Here is a 20703-nt window from a genome sequence, read left to right as displayed (position 1 = left end):
ATTATCTTGCTTATCTCATAAATAAATGTTATTGTAAATGTGGATTGATATAGAAAGGCTCGACATGTATGTTTTTTTATAAATATCCATCAAGTTTTCAAAAATTTCCAACTTTATTATATATATATTCAAATATAAAAGAATAAGTTGATATTTTAAAAAATAGAGAATACATTAATTGCATCTCTCTTTGAAAAACTTGGCTCCCTTAAAAAGAATAACATAAGATGGCTTCAAATTTATTCACTGTCGACCGGGATCTTCACCAATTGGAGTTGTCTGGTACCCTCTCAACAACCCTCATTATCTCATAAATAAGCCTTATTGTACACTTTTATTATGTGGATTGATACACAAAGGATAGCGCTTAAGCTACAGAAAATGTTGAGGCAGTCTAAAATTTAGCGAGTAATTTTACAAAAGGTGACGTTTAAGGAGAAGTGTTGTATATATCCCAATTTTGGAAAGTTTTTATTTTTGTGTTTGTGAGGAGAAAGAGAAAGCACCATTTTTTTTTTTCCATACCATGTAAAAGGGGACTATTTCTTTTTTAATTCTAACGCGATTTACCCAAATCAAATTCGGAGAGTTTTCGTATTTTTTCTTTCATGTTACCTATCATTATTCTTTTTTTAATTAATGGATTCATTTTAATTGATGAAATCAGAATTGTTGAGTTTATTTAATTTATAGTTTGCAATATTTAAAGACATAATTACTTTAGATTCCCATAGTTCTCTAATTTATTTTTTTATAATGTTTTCTGAAAATTTTGATAAACAAATAAATTTTAGCATGAATCTAATCAATAATGCAATTTTTTCGGCCTAAAGTTTGGCCCCCAAACCATGGGATTCTGGCCTGTGTCCCTATTCTCTTTAATGCAACAATCTCAGTTGTGTGGTACAATTCTCACCAACCCCTGATTATCTTGCCTATCTCATAAATAAATGTTATTGTAAATGTGGATTGATATAGAAAGGCTCGACATGTATGTTTTTTTTATAAATATCCATCAAGTTTTCAAAAATTTCCAACTTTATTATATATATATTCAAATATAAAAGAATAAGTTGATATTTTAAAAATTAGAGAATACATTAATTGCATCTCTCTTTGAAAAACTTGGCTCCCTTGAAAAGAATAACATAAGATGGCTTCAAATTTATTCATTGTCGACGGGGATCTTCACCAATTGGAGTTGTCTTGTACCCTCTCAACAACCCTCATTATCTCATAAATAAGCCTTATTGTACACTTTTATTATGTGGATTGATACACAAAGGATAGCGCTTAAGCTACAGAAAATGTTGAGGCAGTCTAAAATTTAGCGAGTAATTTTACAAAAGGTGACGTTTAAGGAGAAGTGTTGTATATATCCCAATTTTGAAAAGTTTTTATTTTTCTGTTTGTGAGGGGAAAGAGAAAGCACCATTTTTTTTTTTTTTTTTTTCATACCATGTAAAAGGGGACTATTTCTTTTTTAATTCTAACGTGATTTACCCAAATCAAATTCGGAGAGTTTTCATATTTTTTCTTTCATGTTACCTATCATTATTCTTTTTTTAATTAATGGATTCATTTTAATTGATGAAATCAGAATTGTTGAGTTTATTTAATTTATAGTTTGCAATATTTCAAGACATAATTACTTTAGATTCACATAGTTCTCTAATTTATTTTTTTATAATGTTTTCTGAAAATTTTGATAAACAAATAAATTTTAGCATGAATCTAATCAATAATGCAATTTTTTCGGCCTAAAGTTTGGCCCCCAAACCATGGGATTCTGGCTCGGCCTGTGTCCCTATACTCTTTAATGCAACAATCTCAGTTGTGTGGTACAATTCTTACCAACCCCAGATTATCTTGCCTATCTCATAAATAAACGTTATTGTAAATGTGGATTGATATAGAAAGGCTCGACATGAATGTTTTTTTTTATAAATATCCATCAAGTTTTCAAAATTTTCCAACTTTATTTATTTATATATATATATATATATATATATATATATATATTCAAATATAAAAAGAATAAGTTGATATTTTAAAAAATCGAGAATACATTAATTGCATCTCTCTTTGAAAAACTTGGCTCCCTTAAAAAGAATAACATAGGATGGCTTCAAATTTATTCACTATCGACGGGGATCTTCACCGATTGGACTTGTCTTGAAACGTCTTAACAACCCTCATTATCCCTTAAATAAGCCTTATTGTACACTTCTATTATGTGGATTGATACACAAAGGATAGTGCTTAAGCTACAAAAAATGTTGAGGCAATCTAAAATTTAGCGAGGAGAAGTGTTGTATATATCTCAATTTTGAAAAGTTTTTAGTTTTCTGTTTGTGAGGAGAAAGAGAAAGCACCATGTTTGTTTTTTTTTTTTTTTTTTTTTTTTTTTTTTTTTTTCATACCATGTAAAAGGGGACTATTTCTTTTTTTTATTCTAACGTGATTTACCCAAATCAAATTCGGAGAGTTTTCGTATTTTTTCTTTCATGTTACCTATCATTTCTCTTTTTTTAATTAACGGATTCATTTTAATTGACGAAATCAGAATTGTTGAGTTTATTTAATTTATAGTTTGCAATATTTCAAGACATAATTACTTTAGATTCACATAGTTCTCTAATTTATTTTTTTATAGTGTTTTTTGAAAATTTTGATAAACAAATAAATTTTTGTATGAATCTAATCGACATGTACGTTTTTTTATAAATATCCATCAAGTTTTCAAAAATTTCCAACTTTATGATATATATATTCAAATATAAAAGAATAAGTTGATATTTTAAAAAATAGAGAATACATTAATTGCATCTCTCTTTGAAAAACTTGGCTCCCTTCAAAGAATAACTGTAAAAATATGGGATGGGAAAGATGAAATTGCTGAGAAAACTTCTCTTTTTCGTATTATCTTTGTACAATGGTATCATGACTTTTATACTAAATTCTGAAAGCTGTACAAAGAAAATTAATTTACTTGATCCTAAAATTAAGCATTGACGCCTAAAGTTAAGGATTTATTGTTTAATACAATCTTGCAATCATGGCATTATATGGGTTGGAATATTCTATCATTTAATACTCCTCCTCAAGTTGGAGCGTGGATGTCAAGAATGCCCAACTTGCCCAGATGAGAATGGAATACAACTTGTCCGAGTGGTTTGGTAAACATGTCAGCAATCTGTTGTCCAATTGGTACATAGACTGTTTTGATAGCACTAGACTGAATTCGTTCACGAATCGTATGGTAATCTAGCTCAATATGCTTGGTGCGCTTATGATATACGGGATTGGCATCTATGTGTAAAGCTGCTTTGTTATCACAATATAATTTTGCAAGTTCTGGATGGCAAACCTTCAAATCATGTAAAAGATATCTCATCTAAGTAAGCTCGCATGTGATTGATGCCATGGATCGATACTCAGCTTCAGCGGTAGACCGAGATACAGTTGATTGTTTCTTGGTTTTCCAAGATACAAGTGCACCTCCAAGAAAAATGCAATAACCTGTAACTGACCTCCTTGTGGTGGGGCAGCCACCCCAGTCTGCATCACAGAAACCAGTCAATGTCAATGTGCCTTTAGATGGAAATAACAAACCTTGACCTGGGGCTCCCTTTAAATAATGCCAAAGCCGATGAACCACATCAAGGTATGGCTTTCGCGGTTGTTGCATATATCGACTAAGGACATGAACTGAATAAGTGATGTCTGGTCTTGTGAATGTAAGTTATATAAGGCGGCCAACTAGTCTTCGATAGTGTGACAGGTTCTTGAGGAGTTCACCATCTGTTGGGGTTAACTTTAAATTATGCTCTATAGGAAATTTTGCAGGTCGTGCACCAAGTAAACCAGCTTCATCTAAGATGTCGAGTGTGTATTTTCGTTGAGATATAGAGATGCCCTCTTTGGAACGAGCGAATTCTACCCCAAGAAAATACTTTAAGGGTCCAAGGTCCTTAATTTGAATATAGGTGTGGAGAAACTTTTTGAGAGCAAGGATAGCTGAATCATCATTGCTTGTAATAATTATGTCATCCACATATATCAATATAGCTATAAAAGAACCTCCACATACCATAGTGAATAAAGAGTAGTCGGCTTTGGACTGCTGGTAACCCGCTTACTGAATAGCGATAGAGAATTTAGAAAACCAACTGCGAGAGGCCTGTTTCAGGCTATACAAGGATTTATTGAGTTGGCACATAACCTTTTCCCCCTATCGACGAAGGCCTGGTGGTGGATGCATATAAACTTCTTCATGGAGATCGCCATGGAGAAAAGCATTTTGGACGTCAAGTTGATGCAAGGACCAATTCTGAATGGCAGCAATAGCCAATAAACAGCAAATAGAGATAAGTCTTGCAACCGGAGCGAAAGTTTCTTTGTAATCAATGCCTTCTCTCTGTGTAAAACCCTTAGCAACTAAGCGAGCTTTGTAACGCTCAATGGTACCGTCAGAATTGTATTTGAGCTTGTACACCCACTTACAACCGATAGCTTTCTTACCCGGAGGTAGTGTAGTGAATGTCCATGTGTGATTCCGTTCAAGAGCACGAATTTCTGAGTCCATGGCCTCCCTCCATTTGGGATCACTATTAGCCTATTCAAAAGTTACAGGTTCCACAATACTAGAAATGTTGTTCACAAAGGAACGGTGAGAAGACGACATATTAGAATAAGAAATAAAATGGGATAAAGGATAACAAGTACCTAACTTGGAGGAGGATGGAGCACCAGGAGCAATTAATGGGGCCTGGTAAACATGAAAATCTCGTAGGAGGACAGACGGTTGTCAAGTTCGACCAGATTACCGCGGTGGTAGTGATGAAGCCGTGGGATTTGGTGGTGCTAAGGGAACTGATGGTTGTGGATATGGTAGACTAGATGGACTAGGTGGGCTAAGTGGGGTTGGTTCACTATGTTCATGGGGGGCTTCAGTATCAGAAATAGGTAGGATAAGAGGGTCATCTATTTGAGGAAGAGGTAAGGCAGGTGTGTCTGGCTGATCATCAGGTGGAAGATGGGAAAAGGGAAAAATGTGTTTATGAAAGATCACATCACGGCTAGAGAAAAAAATTTTAGTGGTGACATCATAAACCTGGTAACCCTTCTGGCCTAGTGGATAACCAACAAAAATGCATTTGCGTGCACGTTGATCAAATTTGTGGGATGGCTTGAAATTGGTGGCATAGCATAAGCAACCAAAAATTCTAAGATGATCATACGTGGGTGCAACATTGTGTAGCATCTCATAAGGTGATTTTGTAGAAAGAATGGGAGTAGGCAATCTATTAATCAAGAGCTTGAAATCTTAATGCACGACCAACATTTAAAAGATGACGATGCTTCCGCTCAACAACACCATTTTGTTGAGGCGTTGATGGGCAAGAATGCTGGAAAAGAATGCCATGTGTATCAAAAAATGGACGCATAGAAATAAATTCAGCACCATTGTCAATACGGAACGCTTTTATTTGGCGATTAAATTGTGTCTTCACAAAAGGAAAATTTTTTTTTAAAAAAGCTTGTGTTTCAGATTTAAAACGCATAAGATGAATCCATGTATAACGTGAAAAATCATCCACAATAGTCAAGAAATAACGTGCACCGGAATGAGAATTAATTCTATGAGGTCCCCAAATATCACAATGGATTAAATCAAAAGATGCAATAGAAGAAATAAAACTTAATGAAAAAGGTAAACGAGTTTGTTTTGCCAAAGGGCAAACATCACAAAAATGTGTTGGATCAAAAAGAATTTCTGGGACTGTTTTTGACAAGGCTTGCAAAGGTGCAGTAGAGGGATGGCCGAGACGTTGGTGCCAAAGACTAGAACGGTGGGTGACGCTATGGATAAGGTGAGGATTTTGAGCAGGCGTCAAGTAGTATAACCTATTATATTGCTTGCCCAGGCCAATCATCCTCCTCGTAGCCACATCCTGTATGACACGAAAGTTAAGATGAAAAAGAACAGAATACTGCAGTGCACGAGTAAGTTTACTGACAGATAATAAATTGACACGAAAATTAGGTACACAAAGCACATTATCAAGAGATATATCCAGAGTTATTTTTGTGGAACCAATGGAATTAATGTTGGCTCGTGCACTATTAGGTAGTTGAACAAAAGCATGTTGTGCAGGTGATGATTGATGCAAAAGATTGGGTGAAAAAGATATGTGGTCTGTGGCGCCACTATCTATAATCCAATATTTTGAGGTGTGTGAGGTAAGATTAGATGAGTGACAGGAGGGTGTGAATATACCTGTGACATTTGCAAAGGACTGAGCATTACCATTACGGAGAAGAGCCATGAGTTGATTGTATTCCTCGGTTGTGAACTTGGGGGCATCATTTGGTGGTGCAGTCTGAACCTTGGCAATTATAGTAGGGTCTTCGAATTCTACTTGAGAGTTATTGACTGTAGGTTTCTTATCCTTTGGTGGTTTGACTGTCTTGCCATGAAGCTTGTGCCCAGGTGGGAACCCAATACGGAACCAACAACGATCAACAGTATGGGTGTCTTCTCACAATATGTGCACTTAAGTAGCTTTCCTTTGTTTCCTTGGGAATTTTGGGCGGTGGGCTGTCTAGTATTCCCAACATTCATCGCATGGTGGGCAGTGGTGTCACGATTCAGGGCGACCTCCGTTTGTTTCTCTTGTCGGAGTACAAGAGAGTAGGCTTTCCGAACATTGGGTAAGGGCTGCATCAACAAAATTTGTCCACGAATAGCGGAATAGGAATCATTTAATCCCATGAGAAATTGCATTACCTTTTCTTTTTCTTCACGCTCGTTGAGCTTTTTCAGTCCTCCACAAGTGCAGGTTGGAGGGTCATTGTATGACGCCAATTCATCCCAAAGCGCCTTCAATTTGGTGTAGTAAAGAACAATCGGTTGTTGCCTTTGTCTGTGCTCCACGATGTCTCTTTGGATTTGATTAATGCGCAAAGCATTGCCTTGTGAAAAATGTTCCTTCAGGTCTGACCAAACTTCTGCTACAGTTTTAGCGTATATAACGCTATTGGCTATCTCTGGATGAACTGAATTAAGGATCCATGATAGAACCATATCGTTGCATCTTTGCCAAAAAAAGGGAGCTTTGTTTCAATTGTTGACGGAGCCTTAATCGATCCATTAACGAAACCGATTTTGTTCTTTGCGCTAAGGCTGATATGTATAGCACGATTCCAAGTCCCATAATTATCTCCTTCGAGAACTTTGGAGACTAGAATGATGCCCATATGATCTGAGTGGTGTAAGGAGAGAGGATCCGTAACATTTAGAGATGCCTCAGTTGAGGTTATCTTTTCATTGGTTTTGGGTTCGTCCCCCATCTCTTGGATATATTTCAACGGAAGGTATGAAGAAGAAAGAGAAAAATAAAAAAATTCTAGAGTCACCAAGAAAGGTTCTCTGATACCATGTAAAAATATGAGATGGGAAAGATGAAATTGTAGAGAAAACTTCTCTTTTTTTGTATTATCTTTGTACAATGGTATCATGACTTTTATACTAAATTCTGAAAGCTGTACAAAGAAAATTAATTTACTTGATCCTAAAATTAAGCATTGCCGCCTAAAGTTAAGGATTTATTGTTTAATACAATCCTGCAATCATAGCACTATATGGGCTGGAATATCCTATCATTTAATAATAACATATGATGGCTTCAAATTTATTCACTATCCACGGGGATCTTCACCAATTGGAGTTGTCTTGTACCCTCTTAACAATCCTCATTATCTCATAAATAAGCCTTATTGTACACTTTTATTATGTGGATTGATATACAAAGGATAGCGCTTAAGCTACAGAAAATGTTGAGGCAGTCTAAAATTTAGCGAGGGGCACTATCTAAAGAGAAGAGATTGCACATTAATCCATGTGTATCCTAAATGGGTTTTTAGTTTTTATTTTAATTAAATATAATTAGATATCTAATTTCAGAAGAAAAAAAAAAGTGATATTGAGCCTCTTTGTTTGAAGTTCACTAGAATTGCTCACGGTGTGTTGGAGTTTTTACAAATAATAAATAAAAATGCACTTTCATGTTCTATAGCAATTGAGACCCCAATTTGTCCTTAAGAAGAATAAGATCTATGGAGGAATAGAATATTTTTGGCATAATATCACACAAAGAGTAATATATTATGTCTCGAGATTGGAGAATGTATGTGTGATGAATTATGGAATGTTTTAAGAATTTAATTCTATCATTTTTTTTTATAATCATAATATATATAGTGACTAGTGATAGCGTATTTGCTTAAAATTAAAGAACAAGAATAAGTACATCAAGCCATAGAAGTGACATACATAAGCTGCATTTATTGATACGAATGCAACTATATATATATTATATTAATTAAAAGTAGAGGTAACATTGACATGATAGAGAATTATTTTAACCATTAGTTTGGCTTCAAATTTATTTAGCATTGACGGCTATCTTAACACCAGCAACACAATCCCCCGGAAAATTAGATATGAAGTAATTATGTCCCTTTGCAAGCGGTATATGGTCATCTCCCGTTTGGAACGCCGGTGAATCGAGTGAAGTCTTGCAACTGTTATAGTCATCCTGGTTTACCACAATCACATCGTGATGAGCTCTATCATAGATTAACTCTGACAAATGCAGATACACATGTTTTGTTATATTGTATTACAAACAGCTTCATTAATTCTTGTATTACATAAGAACTATTGATCTTCTACAAACTGTAAATTTCCCAAAAATGAATTGGGGTCACTCAAATTTTTCCTTAAGAGTTGTTAGCTCTTATATATGTTGTGAAAAAAAAAAAAAAAAAAAAAAAAAAAAAAAAAAAACGTGCTTCATCCAAAATTAAGGATACATGGGAGTCACGTAAACAGAGAAAAAATGATATTTTAAGAGAAAAACTAGGTAAAAAAAAAAAAACTTACCAAGTATGTCACCAGCCTTGAAGCTCTTGCCATTAGGCCAACCACTCACGTTAAAGGTCCAACCACCTTTGTCACCAACTGTAAAATTTGCCCCATGAACTGGCTCAAAGTGAGCCACAAGGCTAAGTAGTGCAACCACAATGAGCATGGCACCGCCCCTTCCCAGAGACATTTCCAAAAATAGTTAGTGAGAGAAAGAAAAGGTGTAGCTGTGAGAGTGAGAGTGAGATGTTCTGAGGATGCAAATTACTGAAGGCAGGCTAGTCTTTTTATAGTGTTTTGGTGAGAGCTATACAAGGCGAAGCAATTAAGAAATGGAGAATTAATACGAGACATCCACATCACTAGGTTGGATGAAGTTTATTCAATCTAAGTTGGATTCAAGTGTTATTTAAGGAGGTAATATAATACTTACCTTGTATAATAAGAAACATTACAATTTATATGGGATAGAGGGAGTAATATTTTAATTACAAGTTATATCAATCATAAAGGCAATTAAGACGGTTGCCTAGGACCTCCAATAAGAGAAGAGGCCTCATAACTCATTACATTAGGTGTATATATATATTTTTTAATGAATTAATTATGATTTATATATTATATAAATTATCAAATAAATACAACTGATTTTCTATGAGATATTAGAATTTAAAAACCAAAATTTTTACAAACCATATCTTTTTCATCTCCATTCCTATGTTCCTTCATAGCAATTATTTGTTCTTGGAGGGATGCTAAACCTGAAGTCAGATTAATCGTGGAACAATATTTTCGCACTTTATATACCTCGACAAGTGGTGGTTTCACATCTTATTTTTGGGATTTAATTCTGTTGACAGTGTCGGCGGTTGATAATATCTCACTCTTGCAACAAGGCACAGAGGAAGAATTAAAGATGGCTGTTCAAGGTATGGGTCCTTATAAAGCACCAGGGCCTGATGGTTTTACTCCTCTTTTCTTTCAAAACAATTGGGATTTGATGAAGACTGATTTGGTAAAGGGGTTCAACTTATTTCTTTCAACGGGATTTTTGACCAAGAGTCTTAACCATACTAACATTACCCTAATTCCGAAAGTGAGGAATCCTGCGAAGATGACCCAGTTCTGGCCTATTTCATTATGCAATGTCATTTATAAGATCTACTCCAAAGTTTTAGCTAATAGGCTCAAGCCCTTGCTATCTTCACTGATTTCTGAAAATCAAAGTGCCTTTGTCCCTAACAGACTTATCCACGATAATGTCATGTTGGCTCAAGAAGTACTCCATTATTTGAAGAAGAAGAAGAATGGAAAAACCAGTTTTATGGCTCTGAAATTGGATATGGCTAAAGCATACGACAAAGTTGAATGTGAGTTCATTCAAGGCATAATGGAACATATGGGATTTGCGAAAGGATGGATTAAAGTCATTATGGGTTGTGTGCGATCGGTCTCTTATTCGATTCTCATTAATGGTGAAAGTGGTGGGCTCATTTTTCCTTCTTGGGGCTTAAGGCAGGGAGATCCCCTCTCTCCTTTTCTTTTTTTGCTCTGTACCGAAGGTTTTTCTTTGCTGTTGAAGCAAGCAGTTGTAAGGAGGCATACTCATGGGATTTGCATTGGCCGAAGTATTAGTCCAATGACCCATTTATTTTTTGCTGACGATGCCATTCTGTTTTGTTGAGCTAACCGTGAGGAAGCATTATCTTTGCAATCAATTCTATCATCTTATGAAACTTTGTCTGGACAAATGGTGAACTTTGATAAATCAGGCTTGTTTTTTAGCTCTAATGCTGATCCAGAATTAAAAGAGATGATTAGGAGCATTCTACACATTCAAGAGTCAGCATGGGTAAATAAATATTTGGGGTTACCGGCTGTCTTTGAGAGATCCAAATCAGCCTCTTTGAAGTATCTTTCTGAGGAGCAAAAGTTCAGACACTTAAAGACGAGTTACTATCTAAAGCCGGTAGAGAAGTTTTGTTGAAATCTGTTTTATCTTCGTCACCTCTCTATGATGCCCAATGTTTCAAGTTGCCACTATATATTTGTGATCAGATTCAGAGTCAGTTTATTAAATTTTGGTGGAGTGGTTCAGTTGACAAATCAAAAATTTGCTGGGTTAGTTGGGATCGTCTGTGTACTCACAAGAATGATGGAGGATTGGGATTCAGGAATTTACAAGTTTTCAATTTGGCTCTATTAGCGAAGCTTGCTTGGTGTCTGGAGGTCGGTGATTCTTCGTTATTTGTTAGGATATTCAAACAAAAATATTTTCCTGATGTGGACTTTCTTGAATCACACTGCCCTAGTCGCGCAAGTTGGGTCTGGAGGAGTGTTGTGTCTGCAAAGGAAATTATTTCTTAAGGCTTTAGATGGCGCATTGCAAATGGGGAAAAGGTTAATTGCTGGTCTCACAATTGGCTTCCTGATCCTCTTAATCCCAGAGTTACTTCCCCTCGAAAAGGTAGCTTTGTCTCCACAGTGGCTGACTTGATTATTCAATCCAATAAGACATGAAATCAGCCTCTGATCTGCAGCACTTTCAACCAACGCGATGCTGATTTAATCTTACAAATTCCTATAGCAGAATATATGGATGGTGATTAGAAAATTTGGGGAGCTACTCCTAATGGTAAATTTACAGTGAGGAGTGCTTACAGATTGGCCATGCAAATGCAATACCCACCTCCTTCAGTTTCAGATGCTACTTCTCGAAGTTGTGATCATGAGTTTTCTTCTTTGTGGAAGACTATTTGGAAACTTAAAGTCCCTCAGAAAGATTCATTTGTTCTTGGCAGTGTTGTCATGAAGGACTGCCTGTTCTGACTCAATTAAAAATTAGGGTAAAGTACAGAGACACTCCCTGAGATTTGGGGTAAGGATACTCAGATGAAAGTTTGCCTATTTTTGGACAACCACACCCCCTTGTGAAATTTGCCATCCAAACAGAGCCTTAAAACATGTGAAAAGTCTATTTTACCCTTCACTATTTTATTAATTTTAATTATAAAATATCAAAATACTTAAATGACCAAATTACCCTTTTCATTTATCTCTCTCTCTCTATATATATATATACATATATATACACACTGTTGACCTTAATGATTTCATCCAAGGACAATCTAAAGGTTTTGATGATAACAAATCATTAATGGTGTTTAAGGACTAATGTTCACATTGAGTGTTATAGATGATTCATATTCAAAGAAGAACCTCAATGAAGACCATAAAGACTATTCCAAGAATTCCATTACTCAAAATCACATCTATGGATAACAAAGGAGACAAAGAAGACATGAAGTTGTAAGGAACCAAATGCAAAGTCCATCCAAAGATAACTTGGACATCATTGATTAAGAAAGCAACTTAAAGAAAAGAAGGAAGGAAGAATACCTCAAAGCCTAAAAGATCATGAACAAAGCTTGAAGAAAGGGGTAGATAGCTTGGTGAGTGCTAGCTTAAATTGTAAAGTTATTTTTGAAGCAACTTCATTTGAAAGCTCATCTCTATAGGACCATGCATCTCATATCATCATTCATATGCTCCTATATCCATTAGCAATATACTATGCACTTCATTCATATATAATTGCACATGGAGTGTTTCCTAAAGAGTGAGTTAGTTCAAGCTTGTATAAGCTTTGAAAGAACTCATCACTTGTGCTAGAAATGATAAGACCATGCACATCAATCATATAATTCATATTGGTCAACAATTAAGGCATGAGAAGCCTTTATTACCATGAGTTGGTAACGGACATTAGGACCCCAGAATGCACGTCATGAAAAACTGTGTTTTTGGCTAAGTGTGAAAAATGGATTTTTGAAATAATGATTATTTCACAATAATTTTTCCCTGTAATAACTCCTTATACTTAAACTAGCCTAAACTGATTTTATCATAATTTTTGACCAAGCCTACATAAGTCTACATGCGGATTCATTTTTACAAAAACTGTCGAAAATCCAAATTTATACTAAAACTGAATTTCTACATTTTGATTTAGTTGGATTTCAATTTTCTAGTATTTTCCAAATGGGGGGTTCTTCCTTATTTACATTGTAAACTTAAAGTAAATGGATATATAAATTAAAGAAAATAAGGTCTATGCAGATGTCTTGTAGAGCACTGTCTAATCTGTTAACTTAGAACAACTCATGAAGCAGCAGTTTCATTTCGGCAGGCCGAAATGCATGGGCAAGTTATTTCGGCCTACCGAAATAAGGCACTCAGTACATCTCATTTCATTTCAGTCGACCGAAACAAGTGTGGGTCTTACTTCGGTCTACCGAAACAAAAGTACTGAGAATGATGTTTAACCTTAAGTCATTTCGGACAACCGAAACACAATGATGTTTCATTTCGGTTGACCGAACCAGCGCGAATTCAAATTCAAACGACTATTTCACCTAGAACTGTGTGCCCAACAGCTCTATTGATATCAGATGCATTAGAAACTCTATAAATAGAGTTGGGGTTGTCTGGTTTCGGGTTAAAGGTCTTAAAAGGAACTTCTACAGAGCTTTTGCTCTAGTTCCTCCTTCTCCTTGTGGAGCTTTTGATCTAGTTGTCCACACTAGGAATCACCATTGAAATACATTGCATATCATTCATGTGATTCATCTTGCAAACTTAGAGTTGAGCTTCCATTTGATTACTTCATTTGTAACTCTAAGTATGAGAGCTATAAGTTGTATATTTGTCTATGTGAGAGACATTCTTTGAGAACTTCATCAAATATCCATTCTTAAGAGAAGAAGACCAAGAGGTGCTCTTGGCAAGGGAAAAGCTTGTTTAAGCTATTGTAAGGGCTAATGTAGCCCAAGGAAGAAGAAACAAACAAGCTTCATTTGTAAAGGTTGGTGTGACCCAAAGGAAGACTAAGAGAAGGTGTTTCTCTTAGCACTTTGAAGCAAGGAGTTGCTTCATGTAAAGGTTTGCTCTCCACCCGCAAGGAGGAGCCGTAGTAGAATCCTTGAGAGTTTTCTTAAGGTATGGACGTAGGCCGAGGTTATGTCGAACCATGTACATCGCGTGTCTTTTGGTTTGCAATTTCTCTAACTCTTACTCTCTTTATTTCCCTAGCATTTTCCATTTCATAATCTTAATGCTTTATTTATGAATGCTATAATATGGACATATTAATTTGTATATGAGGAGGATGGGATGAATGCTTGGATTAAGTTGAATGAGTGTTTCATTTTAGTTTAGACTATATGTCCTATATTTGATTCATATATAGCTAAAATGATGTTGTAGACCAAGTGTTTGACAAAATGCATATTCAACACATCCTTCATCTTTAGAGTTTATATACACACCAAGTGTTTTATAAATTTGTAATAAACTCTATGACTATGCGTTTCATGTTATTTGCACCTTGAATATTAATCACATCAATATTATGCAAATGCCAATTCTAAATGGTTAGTTGAATTGAATGCATTGAAGCTTAAAGTAATTCATTTATTTGAGTCAATGATAATCACACTTAGATGCATGACTTATAAGCATGATTCAATGTACAAAATGAATTGTTCATTTGCTAAAGCAATCTACACATGTGTAGTAATCTCATTGGATTATATTTCAAGTACTTGGTGATATCTACACCACAACTCATTAGAAAAGTATTCATCACAATAAATCATATTAGGCTCTAAAGTTTAGAGAAAAAGAAAATGAGCTTAGAGAAGCTAAATCGAAAAAGTTCCATAGTTTGCCAATGACCTTATTCACCCCCCTCTAGGGTTATTACTTGGGCAACACACACAACCACAAAATAGTCACCACCGGTCCACCACCCCAAACCTAGAACTTGACTCTTTGGTTGGTAACAGAGTGGAATTCCAAACAGGCGGGCTTCTCAAACATCGCCTCGTCTTCGTCGGAGAATTCATCGTCGCCACGACAAAGCTATTTCGGATCAGAATTGCAGAATAGACTCGTCTTCGTCGGATCAGAATTGCAGAGACCATCTGCAAACCCCTTTCATCAAAATCTTCACCAAACTCGCCAGAATCAGAATGAGGATCGAACCTGTCGTGGCATGATTTCATTGTTCGGTCGGTGATTGATAGCGGTGGAACAAAAATCGGAACGAGGATCGAACCAGATCCAGCTGTTAGCTTCCCTACATGCGTCGCACATGCCACTGTTCTATTGTATAAAGTGTCGCCGGTGTTAGATTGGTTTTGCTATCATCGGAGTTGCAATTTGTTCATCAATTCGATTTGGGGTTTCAAGCTTCTCTCTCAATCTATATCTATATATGTGCGTGTTTTGGGTTGCCACGTAAGACCTGCTAGGTGGAACTTGAATTCCCATCTATATGTGTGTCTTGGGTTGCCGCCTAAGACCTGCTAGGTGGAACTTGATTTAAGCTTCTCTCGCAATTTGTTCTGTACCCTTCTGAGTTTAGTGCCATGAGATCAGTACGAATAAGTTGAATTGGCCAAATCATTCTCTTGCTTTAATTCCATATACGATTGAGTATATGGGGCTGACCCTCTTCCTTCGACTATATATATATTTACACACAGGAAAAAAAAAAAAAAAAAAAAAAAAAAAAAAAGAGCTTAGTTATAAGCTTGTTAGTTGACTCTGCTAGGCTTTGTTTGGGTAAGAGGGGTAAGAGAAGAAAGTGAACAGAGAAAAAAAAAAAAAAAAGGGTATTGATGATGATGATGCGGCATTGTGCGTGTGATTTGTGGTGGTGATGATAAGGATTTTTGGTTTATCAAATGGGTTTTTTCCAATAACCCATTTAAGCTTATTCAATTGTATTTATCAATTTTATATCAAAGGGTAATAAAGTCAATTCACCATTCTCAGGGTGTCTTTGTCCATTTTATCAAACTTGAGGGGGTGTGACTGTCCAAAAATAGGACAACTTTCATCTATTTGTCCTTATGTCAAACCTCAAGGGGTGTTAGTGTACTTTACCCTAAAAATTAAGGGAGTGGTCGACAATGATTGGTGTCCATTGTGTGGTACAAGAGAAGAATCTTTATCTCATTTGTTGTGCTTTTGCCCCATTGCTAGCTTTGTGTGGAGAATGTGTCCATTGAGGGTGGACTTGGGTTCTGATAGGCAAATTTCTTGGCAACAAGTGTGGATTTATTGTAATGTCTGTATATATATATGTTAAAAGATTTTTTTTTATGTTAGCTGTGGGGCCCACCTTATTTTAAGGCACATGTGGTTATGGGATGTAGACCCATTTTTCTTATCTCTTATTTCTCTCGCAGCTTCCTCTCCTTCTCTGTTTTTCTTTTTCTTTTCTTTTTCACACAAGCTTCCACTTTTGATTTCTCCCTCATTTCTTAGTGTTTTTAAGTGCCGTTTGTGGCAAAACGGAGAGCACGACGAGCTCAACACGTGTGTACCAGCAATTTCAGTTTTGAGCAACCCAGAGAGTCCGAAAATCTTGACCCATTTTGAGGGTTTGTGGTGCAAATTGGTGGGTTTTTGCATAACATAGAGGTAGGGGTCTCTAATTCCTACAATCTTGTTCCTTTGTGAATTAATTGTTCTTGATTAGTGTCCTAGTATGCTAAATTGTGATGATTGTTCCTTTGTCAATAAATTTTTCTTGATTAGTATCGTATTAGTATTTTAGCATGCTATATTGTGATAATTGTTCCTTAAAGTGCCTTGATTGTATATATGAAATATGTGAGAAGGTGTATTTAATTGAATTATAATGTGTAGTTAAGTGAATTGTATGAAAAAAAAAAATAATAATAATAATATTAATAATAAAATAAAATAAAAACATGTTTAATGTGTTAGTTTTCCATGCCAATCATGCTTAAGAATTTGTTAGAAATTTTATGTGAAAGCTTGTTAATTGTGTGTTAAAAATTCTCTCCATTTCCATATATGCACACAAGCATTGGGCATGAAAGAAAAGGGAAAGTGTTTTGAAATGAAATTAAAAGGGGATTTTAGGGAGAATTTGATGAAACGGTTTTTGAGAAAAACCCGGTCGCCACGGAGTCACCAAAGGGCCGGTGTGTTAATATAGCCTAGAGGGAACTAGGAAGATTGCCCTAGCGTGGTTGAGCTATCTGGGCCCCAAGTGACACTGCAAAGGTACCAAAGGTCAGGGACGATAGCCAATCCTTCTCTCGTGTCGCTGCGAAGTCACCAAAGGGTGGGTTATATTAACAGTTTGTGAAGTGATGATGTTTTTTCTGAAAATGGGGAGTGACATGCATAACATTGCATTCATTGCACAAAATTTATTTGCTTTGAACTTAGAATTGATATTTTGTTTTCCCGACTTTGCATGACCCTAAATTCCTATTATCTTATTCCTTGTTTGGATTCACGGGGATACAAGAGGTGTGTCTTAGGCACCACCTACTGAGCAATGTTGCTCACCCTTTTTATTTAACATTTTTTTACAGGAAACGGGAAAGAAGTGGCGGATGACATTTTACTACAGACTTAGTATGTATTAGGAGCTTATTTTGTTGTTTTTGTACTTGGGTCATTCTATTTTTGTAAGACTAAGCATAATGTATTTTATACGATGACTTATGGACTTTGAATATTATAATTATACTTATGGGCCTGTAAAGCATAGACATTTGATCTTAATCTTGTATTTTGGGACTGTAATTATGATACTTGGATGATATAGTATGTGGTTGTACCACCATGGAATGTATTAGATGTTTATTGTGTTGGGACAGTTTAAAAATATTTTTAAACAAGTTTTTGTAGGATGATTTTTAGCGGAGGTCATGCCGAATTTTTTTTAAAAATTTTGGCATCGGTTAGGGTCGTTACAAATTTGGTATCAGAGCCTTGGTTTGAAAACCGTTAGGACGACGGGTAGAGGCCTACATAGGGTTGTATGGGAAGTCGTTTGCATAGAACGATGTCACGGCGTGAGGAACCCAGGGAAGTTGGCCCTAGGCCAACAAGGGGTGATATTGGCGGGAGCTCGAGCTCCAATCCGGCGGTGCCAGTTGATGAGGACACACTACTTTGGGATTTAATTGCCCCAAGGGTTGTTCCTACAAGGAGGGATAATGTGGAAGCACTCGTTGAAGAGGGTGAAAGTCCGGCGGAACTAGTATTGAATCGCTTGTTGCAGAGGGCCTTCAGGGCCACCATTGTTACTCAGCCGCAGCTGATACCACAACTGGTAGTACAAGTGGAGGAGACGCCAGCACAGAAGCGTCTCAAGATTATTAAAGGGTTTTCTCAGTTGATGCCAGTAATGTTTGAAGACGGTGTAGATCCCATGGTAGCGGATGACTATATGAAGCAAGTTGAAACTCAATTGACTTCTATGGATGTGACGGAGGATCACTTCAAAATCATCCTAGCCACTTACAAGTTCACAAAGGATGCCAAGTTTTGGTGCAAATCGATCACAAATCAATATAAAATTGAAGAGATGAGTTGGGATAGATTCAAAGAGCTGTTCTATGAGAAGTATTTACATGCCTCCAATAGGTAGGAGTTAAAGAATCAGTTTATTGGCCGTATCTAAGGCAATATGTCAATGACAGAATACGAGAACAAGTTCACTTCTCTTTTTCGCTTTGCTCCAGAGATGGTGAGTAATGAAGTTGATAAGGTTCGGAAGTTTATCTCCGAACTTGATTACAAGATGAGGCCGTTGTTAATAGCACAGGGCCTCAAGGTTTATTCTGAGGCAGTGGAATGGGCATTAATGTTAGAGGTGGAGGCCAAAGATAAAGAAGCAAGAAGGGAACGGTGGAGACAAAAGAGGAATGTAGGACCATCTGCAGAGGGACCTTCAGGGAAAAGGAACATGGGTGGTTCATTTCAGTTTTAGGGGTAGCAGTCTGCACAATCCGCTCCTACCACTCTTATGCTAGCTGGATCTGATAAGAATGCAGTTGTTTGTTTTCAGTGCCAGCAGCCTCGACATTACAAGTCCAATTGTCCCATGAGATCGTCTTCAGTTTCTTCAGCTCCGAGGGTTTGTTATGGGTGTGGCCAGCAGGGCCACTTGATTTAAGACTGTCCGAGTCAGGGAGCAGGCACCACTAGTGGCAGAGGGTCACAGCAGAGGCCGTCGCAGTCGGCTACAGTTCAGTCAGGTTTCAGACCACTGTCACCACCACAACCTGCCATGTCTTCTCAGGGTTCACGACCAACTAGGAGGGATACTCCTACTGTGTCGGCACAGCAGTCTGGTGTTCAGATTGGTAGTTCTCAGGGACCGCAGGGACGTGTCTTTGCACTTGCACTGACTGATGCATCTCTTGGATCTTCAGTTCTCCGAGGTATATTTTCATTGTTTGGTTCTTGGGCCCGTGTTTTGTTTGATTCTGGTGTATCTTATTCTTTCATTTCATCATCATTTGCACTTGTATTGGGGTTAGAGATCAGTTTCATGGATCGAGCGTTGTGTGTTGATACGCCAGTTGGGGTTTTAGTGTCATTGAGCTGAGTTATGCGGGATTGTTCCATTGTGATAGCCGGGCGGACTTTTGTGTTTGATCTTATCCTCCTGGAGATGACTAGCTTTGATGTCATTCTCGGGATGGATTGGTTAGCTTCATTTTATGCTACGATCGACTGTTACAGATGAAGGGTTATAGTTTGCATTCCCGAGGGAGACTGTTTCTTTTTCGTGGGAGATCGGAGTGATTCCCACATTTCATCATTTTATGGAGTTCGTGGACGGAGTTGTGGTGATTACTTCTTGGCTAGCCTTATAGCCGAAGAAGATGATGTTGTGAAAGAGGATTATCCTGCAGTTGTTCGTGATTTTCTGGATGTATTTCGGGAGGATTTGACAGAGTTGCCTCCACACCAAGAAGTGGAGTTCTCTATTGATTAGATGCCAGGTACCGCGCCGATTTCTATGGTACCGTATCGTATGGCACCAGTTGAATTGAAAAAATTAAAGAGGCAGCTTGATAATTTGAGGATGAAAGGTTTCATCTAACCAAGTGTGTCACCGTGAGGCACACCGGTCTTGTTTGCTAAGAAGAAAAATGGTTCTTTGAGGTTGTGCATTGATTATCGGAAGTTGAATCATGCTACCATCAAGAATAAGTATCATTTGCCAAGGATAGATGATTTGTTTGATCAGTTGAGAGGAGGCAATTGTTTTTCGAAGATTGACTTGAGGTCAGGCTACTATCAGTTACGGGTTAGGGATGAGGATATCCCAAAGACAGCGTTTTGTACATGGTATGGACATTATGAGTTCCTTGTTATGCCTTTTGGCTTGACTAATGCGCCAGTAGCATTCATAGACTTGATGAACCGCGTCTTTCACGATTACTTGGACCAGTTTGTGGTAGTTTTCATGAATGACATTCTCGTGTATTCACGATCTCGGGAGGAGCACGAGGTCTATTTGAGTATTGTTTTACAGATTTTACGGGAGCACCGATTGTATGCCAAATATGAGAAATGTGAGTTTTGGCTACAGGAGATGAAATTTTTGGGGCATATTGTTTCAGAAGATGGAGTGCCAGTAGGTCCATCTAAGGTTAAAACAGTTTTGAATTGGAAGCAACCTAAGAATGTTTTTGAGATTCGGAGTTTCCTTGGCCTAGCGGTTTACTATCGGAGATTTGTGAAGGATTTCTCTTGTTTGGCAGCTCCTATGACCCGTTTGACTCGAAAAAGGATTAAGTTTGTGTGGAATGAAGCCTGTGAGTCATCTTTTCAGGAGTTGAAGACAAGATTGACTACAACTCTAATGTTGGTGATACCTGAGCGTGGCTTGGGTTATGTGATTTATTGTGACGCTTCACGCG

At 36.9% G+C, this 20703-nt stretch overlaps 2 protein-coding genes across 2 annotated transcripts; one reads left to right on the top strand and one right to left on the bottom strand.

Annotated features, from left to right (window-relative positions):
- Positions 1–8450: 8450 nt before the first annotated feature.
- LOC132272868 (basic blue protein-like) lies at positions 8451–9122 on the bottom strand. Its single transcript, XM_059773947.1, has 2 exons — positions 8876–9122; positions 8451–8650 (listed from the first exon to the last, which is right to left on the bottom strand). Exons 1-2 carry the CDS (start codon positions 9120–9122, stop codon positions 8451–8453), a joined length of 447 nt encoding a protein of 148 aa, XP_059629930.1.
- Positions 9123–9848: 726 nt separating this feature from the next.
- LOC132272867 (uncharacterized) lies at positions 9849–18416 on the top strand. The gene is made up of 6 exons (XM_059773946.1): positions 9849–10560; positions 10705–10901; positions 10991–11053; positions 11139–11399; positions 11543–11754; positions 17960–18416. Exons 1-6 carry the CDS (start codon positions 9849–9851, stop codon positions 18414–18416), a joined length of 1902 nt encoding a protein of 633 aa, XP_059629929.1.
- Positions 18417–20703: the final 2287 nt, after the last annotated feature.

The sequence above is a fragment of the Cornus florida genome, unplaced genomic scaffold (assembly GCF_030987335.1).
Source record: "Cornus florida cultivar Cherokee Brave unplaced genomic scaffold, ASM3098733v1 CherokeeBrave_3.0.0_Hap2_Chr09, whole genome shotgun sequence".
Lineage (NCBI taxonomy): Eukaryota > Viridiplantae > Streptophyta > Magnoliopsida > Cornales > Cornaceae > Cornus > Cornus florida.
This window is presented reverse-complemented; position numbering and strand designations above follow the sequence as displayed.

Bases quoted from the DNA above. Each gene is read 5' to 3' on its own strand.
- LOC132272868 (XM_059773947.1), bottom strand. From the start codon at position 9,122: ATGTCTCTGGGAAGGGGCGGTGCCATGCTCATTGTGGTTGCACTACTT. The intron at 8,651-8,875 runs CTTAATTTTGGA...TGCATTTGTCAG, and splicing joins TTACGTGACTCCCATGTATC to AGTTAATCTATGATAGAGCT.
- LOC132272867 (XM_059773946.1), top strand. From the start codon at position 9,849: ATGGCTGTTCAAGGTATGGGTCCTTATAAAGCACCAGGGCCTGATGGT. The intron at 10,561-10,704 runs GTATTAGTCCAA...TTGATAAATCAG, and splicing joins TGGGATTTGCATTGGCCGAA to GCTTGTTTTTTAGCTCTAAT. The intron at 11,755-17,959 runs GTTCTGACTCAA...AATTGCCCCAAG, and splicing joins GTTGTCATGAAGGACTGCCT to GGTTGTTCCTACAAGGAGGG.